Source organism: Malaya genurostris, chromosome 2 (assembly GCF_030247185.1).
Source record: "Malaya genurostris strain Urasoe2022 chromosome 2, Malgen_1.1, whole genome shotgun sequence".
In the NCBI taxonomy this organism is placed as follows: domain Eukaryota; kingdom Metazoa; phylum Arthropoda; class Insecta; order Diptera; family Culicidae; genus Malaya; species Malaya genurostris.
Window position 1 is genome coordinate 5,837,490 of NC_080571.1, and position 16,673 is coordinate 5,854,162.

The 16,673-nt window shown below is 34.8% G+C and overlaps 1 protein-coding gene across 2 annotated transcripts in view; it reads right to left on the reverse strand.

Moving 5' to 3' along the window:
• LOC131428865 (specificity protein transcription factor 3-like) overlaps positions 1-16,673 on the reverse strand; it is a 51,081-nt gene that overhangs the window by 21,294 nt on the left and 13,114 nt on the right. Inside the window, exons 1-2 of one of the 2 annotated variants that reach the window (XM_058592922.1) lie at positions 2,475-2,946; positions 2,214-2,324 (exon numbers count right to left, since the gene is read on the reverse strand). In XM_058592922.1, the coding sequence (XP_058448905.1) occupies positions 2,214-2,324; positions 2,475-2,501 (138 nt within the window). In that variant the 5' untranslated portion in view covers positions 2,502-2,946. Of the gene's footprint in view, positions 1-2,213; positions 2,325-2,474; positions 2,947-16,673 lie in introns of those variants that run through there. The other variant, XM_058592923.1, reaches the window with a different exon arrangement.

Sequence of the window (16,673 nt, forward strand, 5' to 3'; positions counted from 1 at the left end):
TACTATGCGAAAATTGGCGAAGCGGTTTGGAATTCATCATGCCAGTGTTCATTAATTAATTTGGGGAACACTGTTCTTTGGATGAGCTACCAGGAAGAGGCAGCAAATCCGGTTTTTCCAACCCGAAGCTGGACCAGAAAGTGGTATCTCTAATCATGAAGAACAAATGAATATCAATACGTGATTTTACTAAAAATGCAGGAACGAGTGTCGGAATGATCCAGCGTATCAAGAGGCGAATTCATCTGAAGATCTACAAGAAGCAGAAAATCTCGAAACTCTCAATTGAAAGAAAAATTTGTGCTTATTTTCGTTACACTCCTTAATTGGGATAGTGAACAATAGAAACTTTCACGGAACGACCGAAATTAGCTCTGCGCCTTATTCGTATTACTGTTTTTGAATTAGTTGATTTTAACAACAAAATTTTCAAAATAACTATAAAATTAGTTAAAATTGAGAATTTACTTTGCTGAAAAAAAAAAACTCTTATTTTTAGAGAATGTGTTCAGTTGGCGAATATTCTGGACACAAACCAGCAATATTTCAATCCAGTACGAAATTCTCATTGACAACAAATTTTGTTATTAAAATCAGAAAATTTGTTTCTATTTATCTATCACCATCATTACTGAATGACAGGACAAAGAAAACAAAAATGAAATTGGTTTAATTGACAACTTTATTAGCTAAAAACTCATGAGAAGTGTCAAAGCAAAACAATCCATTAAAAAGCTAAAAGGGACAGTCTTGTTGAAACTGCTTGCAAATTGTTTAGATGTTTTCGCATGTGTTACGATATATCCATATATAAATTTCTAAACCGATATGTAAAAATGACGTAAACTGTTAGTGGAAAGTGTATTTATTCAGAATTTTAAGCGATTGTGCGTAATAATGTTTTTACGGGAAACAGTGAAGTGAGTTTCGAATATTGCACTCTAATTGTTTATGTCAAATGATGTTTTTTGTATCTTCCAACCTTCTCGGCTACGCTGTCCGGTGTACTACTTGTATTCGGTTTTTGTTTCCGAGTGCTCAAAGTTTTCAGTGAGATAGTCAATTTCGCGAAGTCGAATGAACAAAACAGCAATTGAGAAGAAAAATTTTCAAAAAGAAGTTTATGTTTCGCTTATGTCTTTTTCTCCAATACAACATCGTATTTATACCTGCCAATATAGAAAAGATAATCGTGACTGAAATTTTTTTCGGTAGTCGTGTGCCATCTAGTGGCTAGTAGTCATTACGGTGTTAACGTTTTTTCGGCGACAAAGCGCCATATAGCTGCAAATGGCAGAAACCAATTCAACCATTTATGTTGGTTGAAAACAACGTTTTATTTCTCTAATTCAACTAAAAAATTAGTTGAATGGATATGAAGCGTGCCTTAGCTAAGAAATGGCAGCACGTTTAATTGGTGAATTCAACTAAAAAATTGCCATTTCAACAAATATTTTATTATTATTAAGGAAATTAGAATTAAAAAATCTAAATTAGCAAAAGTAAGATTATTTTAGTTGTCTCAAAAAATAACTAATCAAAATCAGAAAATCAACTAATTTTTTCGCCAAAATGCTGATTTCGGTCTCTCCGTGTTCAAACGGTCATTACAAAGAATTACAACTTCCACTGTTTCGGTGAATAAAAAATTTTAAAAAAGACTGATTCACGCGAGTAGATAACTTTCAATCGCAAATTTTTATTTACATGAAACCAGAATGTCAGTTCTAAATTGAAAATAAATTCACTGAATGCCACAAACCATTGTTATTACTTGCTTTATGAACTCCAAAATTTCGTAAAAGAACACCGTTAAGCTTAGCAGTTAACTTCAACCCAGTTATGGTACTGGCTTTTGCCAAATGGTATGCATTGACCAGCAGTCGTAATCGAAACGAGATTAAATTCGGATTCATTCGAAAACTGCATTAGTCTGTAGAAAACAGCCAACGATTCACATAACGTTGCAGGCTGGTCGAAAAAAAATTGACACTAACATTCAGCTTCCATGGAACGTTAAGCTTCCGCGAACAATCTTCCATTTCAGAATGTTGCGACTTCGTTAGGTTTTCTATCGAATAATTCCATTGTTAAGTGATAAATGTGCGAAGGAGTCACTGGGTCATCTAACCGCTATCTCTTTGCCATTGGATCCGACAGATTTTTATAAAGTTTAGCATAGTTTATCAGTGAGTTACGTAAAGCGTACATACCTGCCCGTTAGCCGTGGTGAGATTCTGAGGAAATTTGGCAGCTGCAAACTGATTCGCTGCCAGTGCTCCGCCAAACGGCGACGAAAACTGGGAGAAGTTCATTTTGGAGTACTAAATGGAAAGAAAGTAAAACGGAGAGAGAAAAACAGTGAATTATTATGTTAAAAGTAGATCATAGGAAATGATCGCCGATATACAGATATAACATAGGAAGAGAGAAGTACATCTGAAAATAGTATGCCTCACAATCGAACACTTTACCTCCAAATAGTTCTCATTGTCGTCCATTCTGCAGCTAATTCGAGTTCGTCTTCTTCCTTCTATAAAAATGCACAATCACCGCGAGTGGATTGGCTTCCGTTAATTTGCCTATCCTTCGCTGAGCATTAATATCCAATTCGTTTGATCTTGATTTGGACACGGAAGAACTTACTCCGGTACGTTCGAGTTGGAACAAACACGTTACGCACTATTTTCGATTTTTCATTCGAGTCGAACACAATAACTACCAGTACGCGAACATCCGCGTACTCCTTTCTCTACGTTCGCAATACATGTGTAGCATATCACGCGCGATGATCAACCCATTTTGAATTATAATAACTTCATTATGAACGGTGACACACTTGGACTGAATCGATCATAGAAATAGTCGAGGCAGGCGATGAACTCACTTTCATTTTTTTTTCAATTGGTATGTTTATTTTTAACGTTTTCTGCGTGATGGGAAATACTTTGATGAACTGTTATTCGATTGTCAATTGAGGGTAATGAGAGAAAATATGATTTTCAAGTATATCAATTACTGCGTTAAAGTTCAACATAAAGCACTAATTGTTTGATTACTAGGCATGTTTTTATGATCGATGGTTATACACCAATGTAGGAGAGAAAGGAACTCCTTGATTTTTCTTGGAGTAGACCAAAATGTATGTGATTGGGTGTCATAAGGTCGTCTTATGAAAATTTATTTCTTCAAAAATCCTTATGGAAAATTGTTAAAATTCTAGGAACATTAAACAAAATTATCATAAAAACGTACTGGATCTATCTTTATTACTCTGAATGTTGTTTTTTCTTGCACCAAATTTTGATTAGCATGAAATTTTGTTTTCTCCAAAATTGTAGTTAGGGATAACAGCTAATAGCTATTTAAAAATGTATAGGTCATTTTATGAACATTTTTGACATATTTTTATTAATATGAATTAAGTAAAATGCAAGTAACTAATATGGAATTATTTATACCTTTATCATCGCACCTTTCATTTTCTCGAAGCCATCTACCGATTTTCAGAATCTTACAGTTAAAAAATAACCAGATCCAGAGAATTACAGGGTGATATGAGTAAGAAATATGTACTCAATTTTCATAGAGATGATTTTGATTTTCATCTATCCGACTTCTGGTTCTAAAATTACAGGGAAACATGCGCAAAATATTTGAACACTATGCACTCAATTTTCTGCACCGAGTTTTTTTTTTCAATTTAAATCCAAATGAAAGAACTTAGGGTCCCATAGAAAATTCATTAGAACTCGAGTTCCAGATCCGGAATTACAGGGTCATAAATCTTAGAATTTAAATTTCAATAACATGTTTGTCGTAAGGAACTATGTAAAGAGAAGTTAATTCCTTTATATTGATTAAAAAATTTTTCTAGTTTTTAGATCTCATAAGTTTATGAGCAGATAAACTCAATTTAATTTTGCCGGTTCCCGATTTCCGGTTCCGGAAGTACCAGGAATAGTGAACAACAGCTCTAAAATGGAACTCAAAAAGTTTCTATATTTCTAAAGGTGAGGCAGTTTTATCCGAAATTAACTTCCGGCTTCAGTATTATAAGGTGATGCGTATAAAAAATCACTAACCGTCAATTAAAGTGGCGATGCAAAGAACGATAAAAAAATAAAACTCATCGAAACTGCACTAAAAACTATTCCCATTTGAGTAGTTTGTTAGTTGATGATTGAATAAACCGACTTTGGCAATATCAGTTCCCAGTGCTGATAATTGTGACTCCAAATAAAACTCCAAACTCAATTCGATTTCTCAAAGATGGTTTACCCGTATTCGGATCCGAAATTTGGTTCTAGTATTCTAGGATGACAAGCGTTAAAAATTTCAATCCTTTAGTAAAAAAAAATGCGAAAAACGTAAATTCTTTTAACATGTTACAATTCACGAATTTCACGGAAACTTTTTTCTATACCCCTCTCGGGGTCCAGTTCCGTAAATACAGAAAGTAGTGATCCAAATTCTAGAATAAAATATTAACCATAATGAGAAAGGTATCGTTACACCACTAGGTAAAATAAAATACTGGTTTCTTCCAGTAGATGTAGTTGGAGATAATTGCAATCAATGCGAAGACACTGCCATATTTAAAACCTACCTTGTTTGATTGTGACGTGGCATGACACATGACACATAAACGATGATGTTGCTAAATAGAAACAACTCAACTTTTCAAGTATTAAGAAACTATTGCTTGAAACAGTAATGTAAATTACGTCCAATTTTTCTTACTAACATTACATTATCATGCAGCACTTACAATTCCTGCTATCGGTGCATGACGGAAAAGTCACTCACATAAAATTATTGATATCACCATTGATAGTGGACGGATTCTCACAATCTATCTTTTTCTAGAAATTGACAAAGACTATCTAAATATCTATATTTGAATTCCTTAAATAATTACAAAAAGTATCGAAACTTTTGACATAAAAAATGACTAACTAAAGCAAACATCAGAATTCAGTAGCAATTATTAGCGTTCAGACTGAAGATCTTGATCTTACACACAAGGTCATTTTCGAATAATTCGCCGAGCTCGAATCGAATGGTATATACAACTCCATACTCCAGATCTAAGAAACTTTTTCAAAACTTCAAGCGAATTCTATACTTTTTTCATACATTATTTGCCGCCATACGGCACAGCTTTTATGTGACAGATATACTTCTACGATTTTAAATGAAAAGAAAAAATCTTAGTGATCATCCCAACCACCTAGATCGAAAATTTTAAAATTCTGTATTCATGGTCCTAAAGCCTGCTATTGAATTTAATCCCGATCCGATTCCAGTTCCGGAGATATAGGATGATATGCACAAAAAAAATGGGAAAAATATGCACTCACTTTTGTCAGAGATGACCGAACCGATTTTCACAAACTAAGTTTCAAATAAAAGGTCTTATGGTCCCATAGCCTGCTATTAAGTTTCATTTGGATCTGACTTCCGGTTCCAGAGTTACAGAATGATATGTGAAAATCAGAGAAAAAATGTGCATTCAATTTTCTCTGAGATAGCTCAACCGATTTTCACAAACTAAGATTCAAATGAAAGGTCTTATAGGTTAGAAAAATTTCTAGAACATTTTATCCCGATCCGACTTCCGGTTCCGGAACTAACGAGTGATAAGTTGAAAATTACCAATTTCATTAGTATTTTTCCACGAACGATGGTCAAAAACAGGTACAAATCGCATAAAGCTGTCTGACAAATTCTTCTAGTTTGCAGAGCTTGTTAGTTTTATTTATTTATTTATTTAATCAACAGACAAATTTAAGTCCTGATGATTGTTTCTAAGAATATTTAAAAAAAAATCTCTTATTCTCCACATAATAACGAGCAGGGACATCTATATTGAAGATATCGTCAAATCTCAAAATAAAGTCATTTTGAGAGAATTCTGAATGTGTGTAGTATTCATGCAGATCTCGATCTTCAGCTTATCGTTGGACTAGATACGACGATTGAGTGAACTTCCCACATCTCATACTGCATTTAAAATTCAAAAGATTGCATTGGAAGCTCCAAAGTTTTTATCCGAAAGAAAATGATCGCGTTGCAATTGCAAGTCGACTTACATACTTAGAGTACGCGTTGTCGCTTTCGACCTCATCAAACATCATGCCTACTGTTTAATTTTGATATTTGCTTCTAGGTTGTTAAAATGGTATCGAAGCAAGTGTAGTAACGTGATACAATTTTGCTCTTCCATCGTGAAAATCCATACTACTCGCACGCAAAGTAATCGAAATTGATGAATGTTAAACTAACTTTCTTATGTAATAAAAGTCTACATTTTGTCGATCATCGGAAAGACTAAATCGGGTTGAAATCGAACGTCTGATGTCGCGAAATTGTCGATAAAGGGCCATGTTGATGTTTCAAGTAGAAGTAGAATCATCTTCTTCTAATGTCAGTTATGCTGGTATATTAGGTAGAAAGCTATCTCCTATTTCTTCTAATGTAAATATTCAAAACACAGGACCGCCTTGCAGTTCTTCTTCGAACGAAAACAATTTATTAATAGGTAGACCGGCCAAATCATCTTCTTCTAATGGCAGTCTACCTACAAATATTCCTTCAATGCCATTCGCTTCTTTAAATGAAGTCGATTTAGGCGATATAACTGAAAATAAAATGATCTACCTACAAGATCAACTTTTTCAAATGATCATCCAAATGAATTCGACTTCATCACTTTTTGAAGCATTTCAAATCGGATGGAAATTTGCAAATAATATTATAATGAATTTAAAATTTAACAGTGATGTTAAATAATTATTTGAATATTTTAAATTGGAATGCTCGATCTTTGAAATCGAGTGAAGATGAATTTTATAATTTTCTCAAAGTTCACAAAATTCATATTGCCATTGTGACAGAAACTTTTCTTAAACCAAATGTAAAATTGAAAAGTAATCCACATTATGTGGTTCATCGATTTGACAGGTTTACTGGAATTGGTGGTGGAGTTGCCATTTTTGTCCAACGGCAAATTAAACATCGAATTTTACCTTCTTTCAATACTAAAGTTATTGAAAGCTTGGGAATCGAAGTTGAAACCATTCATGGAATTTATTTCATCGCTGGAGCATATTTGCCATTCCAATGCACCGGCGAACAATTAAATTTCTTTAAAGGCGATTTGCAAAAACTTACAAGATATCGATCGAAATTTTTCGTAATAGGGGACTTAAATGCTAAGCATGTCCAGTGGAATTGTAGGCAAAATAACAGTAATGGTAAAATACTTCATAATCAACTCTTAGCTGGTTACTTTACAGTTCTTCATCCCAGTAATCCTACTTGTTTCTCTTCCGTGAAAAACCCGTCTACAATTGATCTGGTTCTAACAGATCAAAGTCACATTTGTAGTGAACCGATTACTCATGCTGATTTTGACTCAGATCATCTTCCTGTAACATTCAGACTTTCCAACGAAGCTATAATTAATCCAATTAGTTCTATTTTCAACTATCATAGAGCTAATTGGTTGGATTACAGATCTCACATTGAAAATCATGTGGATCATGAAACTATTTTAGAAAATTCTGCGGACATCGACACAGCAATTGATAATTTGAATCATTATATTATCGAAGCTAGAAATCTTTCAGTTCCCAAAGCTCAAACTAAATTAAATTCTCCTATCATCGATGACAATCTTCAACTGCTCATTCGGTTGAAGAATGTTCGTCGACGACAATATCAACGTTCTCGTGATCCTGCTATGAAAAACATAGTTAAGGATTTACAAAAAGAAATTAAACATAGATTTACTCTTTTGCGAAATGAAAATTTCGCTAAAGAAGTTGAACAAATTAAACCATATTCTAAACCTTTCTGGAAACTTTCTAAGGTTCTTAAGAAACCTCAGAAACCAATTCCTGCTCTCAAGGAAGGAAATCAAATACTTCTTACAAATGGTGAAAAAGCTCAAAAACTTGCTCAGCAGTTCGAGAGTGTCCACAATTTTAATTTAAACGTTGTGAGTCCTATTGAAAATGAAGTCTCACTGAAATATGATCATATTTCAACCCAAGTGTTATCACACGATGACATTATTGAGACGAATTTTGATGAAATTAAATCAATTATTAGGAAACTCAAAAACATGAAGGCTCCTGGTAATGATGGAATTTTTAATATTCTTATTAAAAATCTTCCCGATGTTGCCTTGAGACTCCTGGTTAAAATTTTCAACAAGTGTTTTTCATTAGCTTACTTCCCAAAAAGATGGAAAAACGCTAAAGTAATTCCTATCCTAAAACCTGATAAAAACCCAGCAGAAACATCAAGTTATCGCCCAATTAGCTTACTTTCTTCTATCAGTAAACTTTTTGAAAAAATTATCTTGTTAAGAATGATGACTCATATAAATGAGAATTCAATTTTTTTACCAGAGCAGTTTGGATTTCGTCATGAACATTCAACTACTCATCAACTTGTCAGAGTAACGAACATGATAAAATCAAATAAATCTTCTGGGTTATCCACTGGAGTTGCTCTTCTAGACATAGAAAAAGCATTCGACAGTGTTTGGCACAAAGGTTTAATAGCAAAAATGTCTGATTTCCAGTTTCCTATTTATTTGATCAAAATGATTCAAAATTATTTAACTGATCGTACTCTTCAGGTTAGCTATCAGAATTGTAAATCTGAATTGCTACCCGTACGAGCCGGTGTTCCGCAGGGTTCGAGTGTAGCTCCAATCTTGTATAATATTTTCACTTCTGATCTTCCAAATCTACCCGTTGGTTGTCAGAAATCGCTATTCTGTGACGACACAAGTCTGTTAGCCACAGGTAGAAATCTAAGAGTGATCTGCAGTCGCCTACAAAGAAGTTTAAATATTTTCAGTGATTATCTGTCAAAATGGAAAATTAAACCAAATGCAGCAAAAACGCAATTAATTATCTTTCCTCACAAGCCAAGAGCTTCTTTTCTAAAACCAAACAATAATCACATTCTCAAATTGAATGGCTTGGAATTGACATGGTCTGATCAAGCTAAATACTTAGGTTTAACGTATGACAAAAAACTCACTTTCAAGGATCACATTGAAGGAATCCAGGCAAAGTGTAATAAATATATTAAATGTTTATATCCTCTTATAAACAGAAATTCTAAGCTCTGTCTAAAAAACAAATTGTTAATTTATAAACAAATTTTCAGACCAGCCATGCTTTATGCGGTACCAATTTGGTCAAGCTGTTGTTCCACCAGGAAGAAAACGCTTCAAAGGATTCAGAATAAAATTCTGAAAATGATTCTGAAGCGTCCTCCCTGGTTTAGTACAAATGAGTTACACAGACTCACAAATATAGAACCATTAGATGTAATGTCACATAATATTATAAGCAAATTCCGACAAAAATCGATGCAATCTTCAATTGAATCGATTCGCTCTCTGTATTAGTTAGTAAGTTAGTATATAGGTTCCTTTTCCCCATTACACAATACAAGTAGGTTTAGAATTTTCCCTACACAAAAATCTCAGAATTGCGGAAGCAAATGATGTCTTCATGGTAATAACCAAATCATATATATATAACAGGGCTGAAAAGTCACCACTTGTGGCTGAACACCCAATTTAAATCTTAATAATTTAATTTTAACTCATATTCCAATAAATAGTTATTAAAAAAAAAAAAAAAAAAAAAAAGTAGAAGTAGAACATCTCCATCCAAGCTGGGAATGCTGTTTACAACCGTGCATCGAATTAAAAAAAAATTAGTGGGATTTCCAACGAAGAAGGTCCAAATCGTACGATAAGCAAATCAAGTCGATCGGTCGTTAATGAAGTTCGAGTACAGGGTACAGGATGATGAAGCTTACATCAAGATTTTTAGATTTCAAAGAGCTTTCTGAATAGGAACGGCTACTGGAAGAAAGATTTTCAAATAACTTTTTTTTCCTTTCCTCAAGCACGAAGCAATTGGTGCTGTTTTGGCCGGAATCAGTAAGCGGGTTGCAGTTTAAGGCAAACAGACAAGATGTAGTTCTTCTGGTGAGGAAAGTTACCGAGGATGCAGTACAAAGCTTGATGGAAAGAGTCAAACGAAAGGCCCGGAAAATCGAATTTTCTAAGAAGAAAGTATGAGTCAATATTTCTTCTATACTCTGTATGAATGTATGAACTTTTCCTCAGCTAGATTTTTTTCTAATGAGAAAGCAGACTATTTGAGACTTATTGCCCTACTGTTGGCCACTTCAAGTTTATTGTCCCCTAAAAATAAGATAGTTCCCACTGGAGAACAGTAGGGACCAGTTTGGGAATCTCTGTTCTATTTGGCCTGTTGAAAGAATTACTACTTAATTGACACATTGTCTATTTTAAGCGCAACATTCAACATTCAACTCCGAAATTCTGGAAATACTGAATTATCCGTAGGCTAACTATTTGTATAATTCGAAAAACAATATCCTTTTATTGTTTGCAATTTAAATTAATGCAAACATCTCCTCAGAAATTGTACATTCTATATCTCATTAGGATATTACATAAGACTAAACTTCTGGCAAGATATCAAGGCCGCTCGAATTCCATTACATTCCATAGCATCGAAATCATAACATCTCCATTCGTCCGAACAACGTGCTCCATCCCACGTGTTCTCTCGCAGTTTCCCACACTCCCAAATCACACCTGTTGCCAAAAGTTATGCCCACCGTCTTCCCCTCCTTTGCGCACAGATGCATCCGCTCTTCGTGGAAGTTGCATAAAATTCCACACAACCTTCACATTACCCCTCGCATGCACAGTCCGCCTCACGAGAGACGGGTTAGAGCCAGCAGTCAACAACCAGGGATGACCTTTCCTCTTTCGCTGCCCATACAATCACTTTCACTCTCAACTCGATAGCAGCGATTTTTCACTCACTTCCTTCTTTTCACCGTTTCTTCTTTCGCGCGCTATATAGAGACCAAACGAGTTTCACTGCGGTTGGCACGTTTCCCCCTCCTTAAGGCACTTCACCACTCCTCCTCACACTAATACTCCATCCATTCCAGGTACTGGATACTGTTGCTTACACTTTATGTTTTCAAGATCCGCTACGTTACAACTTCCCGCACGTCTGAGCCATTCTTGATCCGAAGGAAAAGGCTGTGGCAGCGAATCGAAACTAATGATCACGCAAACGTTCGTGCAACGTTTCAATCTGGAATCTACGGAACACGGACGATACGGAAACGAACCAAACACGATCCGGTCCAGTGCACGGTTCACTCCGGTCTGTGGCCGTGTTGCACACCGGAGTCCCAGTCGAGTTGCGCTGCTTCCCCAGGTCTGTTTGATGCGGGCTTTCGCTTGCTCGGGTGGTAGAGAGTGAGCGCAGTTCATCGGATGAACTGAATGCTCGAACTCACAGCTGAGCAACTCTGTTCGAATAATCGCAGCGAAGATCATTCTTCAAAACAACCGAACGAACTAACCTAACTCACTAAATGAGGGTCTACTAAACTGCTGTATATTTTGTTTCTTCGTTGTGCTTGATATTTTATATATGTTTCCTAACATGGTTTACGTTGTTGCTTGTGGAAGTTATTGGATTGCAGTCGTGAGTGATTCAATTTATTTTTGTTGGTCGAATTCGGGCCAACACTAGTGACAAATTTATGATAATTCGATCATGTGCTTTGAGATAAAGTTTTTGAGCATTCAGAGCATTCCAGATAGACTTTAATCGAAAAAATAAACCTGCAGTGGAATTTGTTAATTTAGTCTATTATCTTTTCCATGTATTTTCAATCATACAGCATCTGAAAATAAACTTTTTAATAAATCTCGAATTTCCGGCACAAGAAGACGTTATGTTTTGCAAAAATTTTTATTCTGCAATAGGTGAACATGTTACATTATAGTAAGCAGGAATCAGAACAAATCGGCTCAAGTGGCCCTTGATATTTGCACATTTTCTAGTAAATAAATAAGCATGTCAGATTATAACTATAAAAAGTGTTGTGTTCTGTTGTGCCGTGTACAAAATCAAGCTTCAATCTGGCTCGATTATGCACTCTGATACTGTCGCATGAACCGGAAATCATATCCTTTCCAGCTGAGTAGGAGCAAATCGCACCCCTGAGGAAATGTTTCTATATCTTAAGTAAAGAGAATAACACGTGAGAGTTACATGCATAACTACTTTCCGTCACCATTATTTGTCATAATTACGAACAAATACTCGTTTAATGCATTGAAAAATATATGAAATATCTTATTTTTCAGAACCCCTAAAAATACCCACTGAAATATATGCGGGGCATGACGCCCGATCGTGGAAAACATGAAAAATATATACTTTAAATTACACGAAGTCACGGTTATCTGAACATAGGGGCTAGGTGATCTTACACAACGGGTAACATCCATCAAAACAACAGAGTAAAACTCATGACAACAACGGAGCAAGAGGCACCCTCATAAAGTTTCTTTTTCTTATTTAAAGAAAGTTTTAAACATTTCGTTGACGAAATATTTGTCACGTGTAAAATTGTTCAGTATTATTCATTAAATTGATAATTGATAATTGAATTCATAAGCATTTTGCCCCACACAATTCGGGTCATTTTGCCTCTAAAACATGGGACGATAACTTTGACGATTTTGCCATATAGTTGCAAATACATCGTCTGTACTAGAACTAATTTTAGAAAACTTAAGGATTGACAAAAATGTTCACTGGTTACCCCATCTTTCCCTATTTAGTTTTTTTCACCCCGATCGCAATTTTCAGGATTAATTCGTTTTATTATATAAATCACATCTAAATACTGTCACAACTTCACATGAATTTCTTCGGTTTCTGGAAATTAATGGCAAGAGTACGTCACGCTTAGGATCATTGTGATGTTTGGGGACTATAGTATAGCGTGCTTTAGATGTCGTAGGATCGGATGAAAATAAAATCTGTTTGTCGAAATTTTCTTCCTTTTGCAAATGCTTTTAGAGATTCTTTTGTCATTTTGATTCGTTTTTTTTGGTAGCTGACGGGAACGTTAACTAATACATAAAAAACTGACATTGTTCGCTATCGTTCGTATAAGCGTATACTCGAAGCTTGAATACCTAATAAATAACGAATCCAAGACCTCATACCTGTCTAAACCTAAAACTCCCCGACACCTACTCACTTCAATTGGATTACCGACCACAGCTGTTCAAATCTCGGTAGGTGATTTTTTCAGTAAAAATAACGTTTCATCACATCGGTACCTTGAAGTACCGTTATCAAAGCCTTGGTATTACATTCCTGTAGTGGAATTTGACCTTCTGTTTCAACAGACTTCGCAGCCGATTCAGAGTGTACAGAAACATTGCATGGCTGGTGCTACGATTCTACTGACACTACAGTACAGTCATCAACAAATGCTAATTTGTGTTGACATATCAGTAGAATGAGAATGTTCGGTAGTTCAGCATTTCAAAACTCGTCAAAAGAAGCAAAAATTACCGAGCGAAGTTAAGTGTGTATGAAATCTCCTTATGACGCGACGTCTTTCAGTAATGTAGGTGAAGCATCAACATTTCCTCTTGTAACATATTATTTATCATTCCATGATATTTAATCTGAATTGTATTGGTATCAATTCCCAATAGCATTTACTAATCAATTCTTAGTCGTTAATCAGCAGTGAACATGATGATATGAGTACGCACTCCGACAAGACTATTATCATACCGCAACGCAAAAAATAATACGAGTGATTAAGTGAAACACTTCCGAGGCTTCGTCCTTGGAGAAATTACTAACGGTTCTGAGTTTGAATACAACTGAGGGACTTAAAATGACCGACAACTATATTTCATTTCACAATAGTTCAACGTTGAGAGACTCGAAAAATGAAAAAAAGTGTGACAAAAAAAATATTTAAAAGGTAACACTCATTCAAGATGTAACTGAAAAACCTGCTTTAATCCACCTAGTGGTGTAATGATGCCTTTCTCGTATCAATCATATTATCATATATAATACTGTGGCATTCTTCAAAATAATTTTCTTCGATTTTTGAAAGAAACTTAATAGATTGGTTGGGCATCAACTAGTATAACCTGCATAAAGAAACATTACTCAGATCAGTTAGGCCATCCACGAGAAAACGAAGTAAACTCCACTATAGCAGGTACTTCCGGGACCTTTTATTTGAGATTGGAAATATCGATCAAGCAATCTCTAAGAAAAGTGAGTTAGATACAATTTTGAGTATATGACTACTATCTCTTCTCGTTAATCGGTAATCAGGATAGCCGAATCGGTGATAATGAATACCGATTGGAGTAGTTTTGAGGCCCGTTTGGATTTTTTTTACCTTTTTTGTTTCGCCGCTTTAAGTGACTGCACACAGTTCTTAACACACTTTACTTTACGATTCCGGAACCGGAAGTTGGATCCGTATGAAATTCAGGAATTCCGTATGGAACCACAGGATCTAATTTTGTCAAGATCGGTTCAGCCATCTCTGAGAAAACTTACTGAGATTTTTTGACACATACACACGCATCAGCACATACATACAAATACCGATATTGCTCAGTTCGACGAACTAAGTCGAAGGGATATGACACTTGGCTCTCCCGTGGAATTTCTCCTAGCCGATTTTTCAAGTGATTGCATATACCTTTCAATATGAGCAAGCAAAAATATATAGCGACTGATAACACTTAAGCAATGTCAATGCCACACGAACAAAATAATGAACTTCACACGACATGTAAATCGATGGTCACGTAAAAGAGGCATCATTTGAATCGAAACTTTTGATTGAAATTAACAATCGATCCAACTGTGCTTCCAAGAGACGTATGGTTTCCTAGTTGTTTGATTGATTGATATAGTTTTGATTTTATCACAAACTGTTTTTCGAACCATTTCATTCAAAATTTAGTATCATTAAATTAGAGTAAAACTCTGAACGGTTGAAGATGCCAAGTAACTCGAATGCCTTATGGTTCTGATTATAATTTATAAGAGTTTTGTAATTGATCACTGCCAGTCTTATCACAACTATAGTTAGTGCCTCTTTTGACAAGAAATATAATAGCTTCTATGAAACCCTTTATCCAGACTAACAACTGAACTAAAAATAAAACAACTTGTACTAGAGTGACCCAGGTTAGTGGTTCAATGCATACGGCACTGGTCTATGTTGTCATATGTTCAAGCCCCGATCTGAAAGGATTCATAGTGCCAGTACGATCGTAGTACTAGCCATGCAATGATTCTGTACGCTAAAAATCGGCTGCGAAGTCTGTTGAAACAGAAAAGCCAAATTCCTTTCAAACATTCTCTTTAAAACATCATGTCAGTTCAATTCTTTTATAAATCTAGTCTTTTGTGTGATTGTTCATTGGATGACAATTTCACTCAGAAAAAATTCGATGGCTCTGAAGTACATTTATGACACTTTTATTGTGGGCGATTTTTTTTGTTACTTCTTAGGTTAGATGAAATTTGCATTAATTAAAATTTCATTGCCGCCATTTTGATGTTTTAAACCGTAGTATTTTTGGACATCAAAAAAACATCGAACTACAAAAACGAGGAAAAATGATCGACTTTTATATTTTATGTTACAGAACGTATGCACAAGTTCTAATGCGACGAAAGAATTATACAAAAATGACGTTGAATCACTAAAATTAATTTTCATAAATCATGGAGGCTTATTTACCCGCATTTATTTCAAGGCGATTAGTTATAATTCTTATTTTATCCATACATTCATGCTACAAATAAAAACACATGTAGTATTTACATTCGAAAAAAGCCTCAAACTCTAAGATATTCTTACTGATTGCATTCGGACCAGACATGACACACACACACATATTCAAGAAAAATGTTTTAAGAATGACAGTTTATTCATTACGAAAATCATTCCATCCGAATAAAATTAATGTTGCTGGTAAAGCTGGGGCCAAAATTTTCATTTATTTGAAATTATTTCGAGAAAGATTTAGCACAAGTTTATGCTGATTCCTCACAACCTTATGAAGAATGGTTCACTTGACAGTAATATGCTTTCGAGGAGTTTAAAGTTTTAATGCAAGATTTATGATGAAGCACTGAAGCCAGTAACAAGTATTTATTAATATTATTAATGTTACACGGAGAACCCTTCAATCATAAAATTGTTTATCTAACAGCGGCGTTGTGATAAAGTTAACCTTGTGTAAGATGAAAAAGATTTGGTGACAAATTAGAAAATGTTTACTGATTTGGTGTCAAACAATTCACACACATTTGTACCCCTGAGAGATATTGAAATTAAAAAGATTGCTAATAACCAAATATCATCAATCAAATGTATATGCGTTCGTCTATACCTAATCACTTTCGTTAAATCCATGTTGATGAATGATCATCTCGTAATCTTTCAGGTATGCGCGAAAACTTTATGCTTCAAGCGATTGATTCAATGTTAAAAGAAAAATGTCTTGTTAAAAGAAAAAAATCTTCTTACATGATTTATAAAAAAAACGGTGCTTTGGCCCAAAAAATGAAAACAAAGATTCCAATGCGCAGATTCTACGCGCAGAATCAGACATAAGCTCACATTAACATACAGTTGATAACAGTTAAGAATACATTTATTAATAACCTGGGCTGGAAAAGCAAGATTGAAAAATCGTCCAATCGTAATCGCTGCCAAAG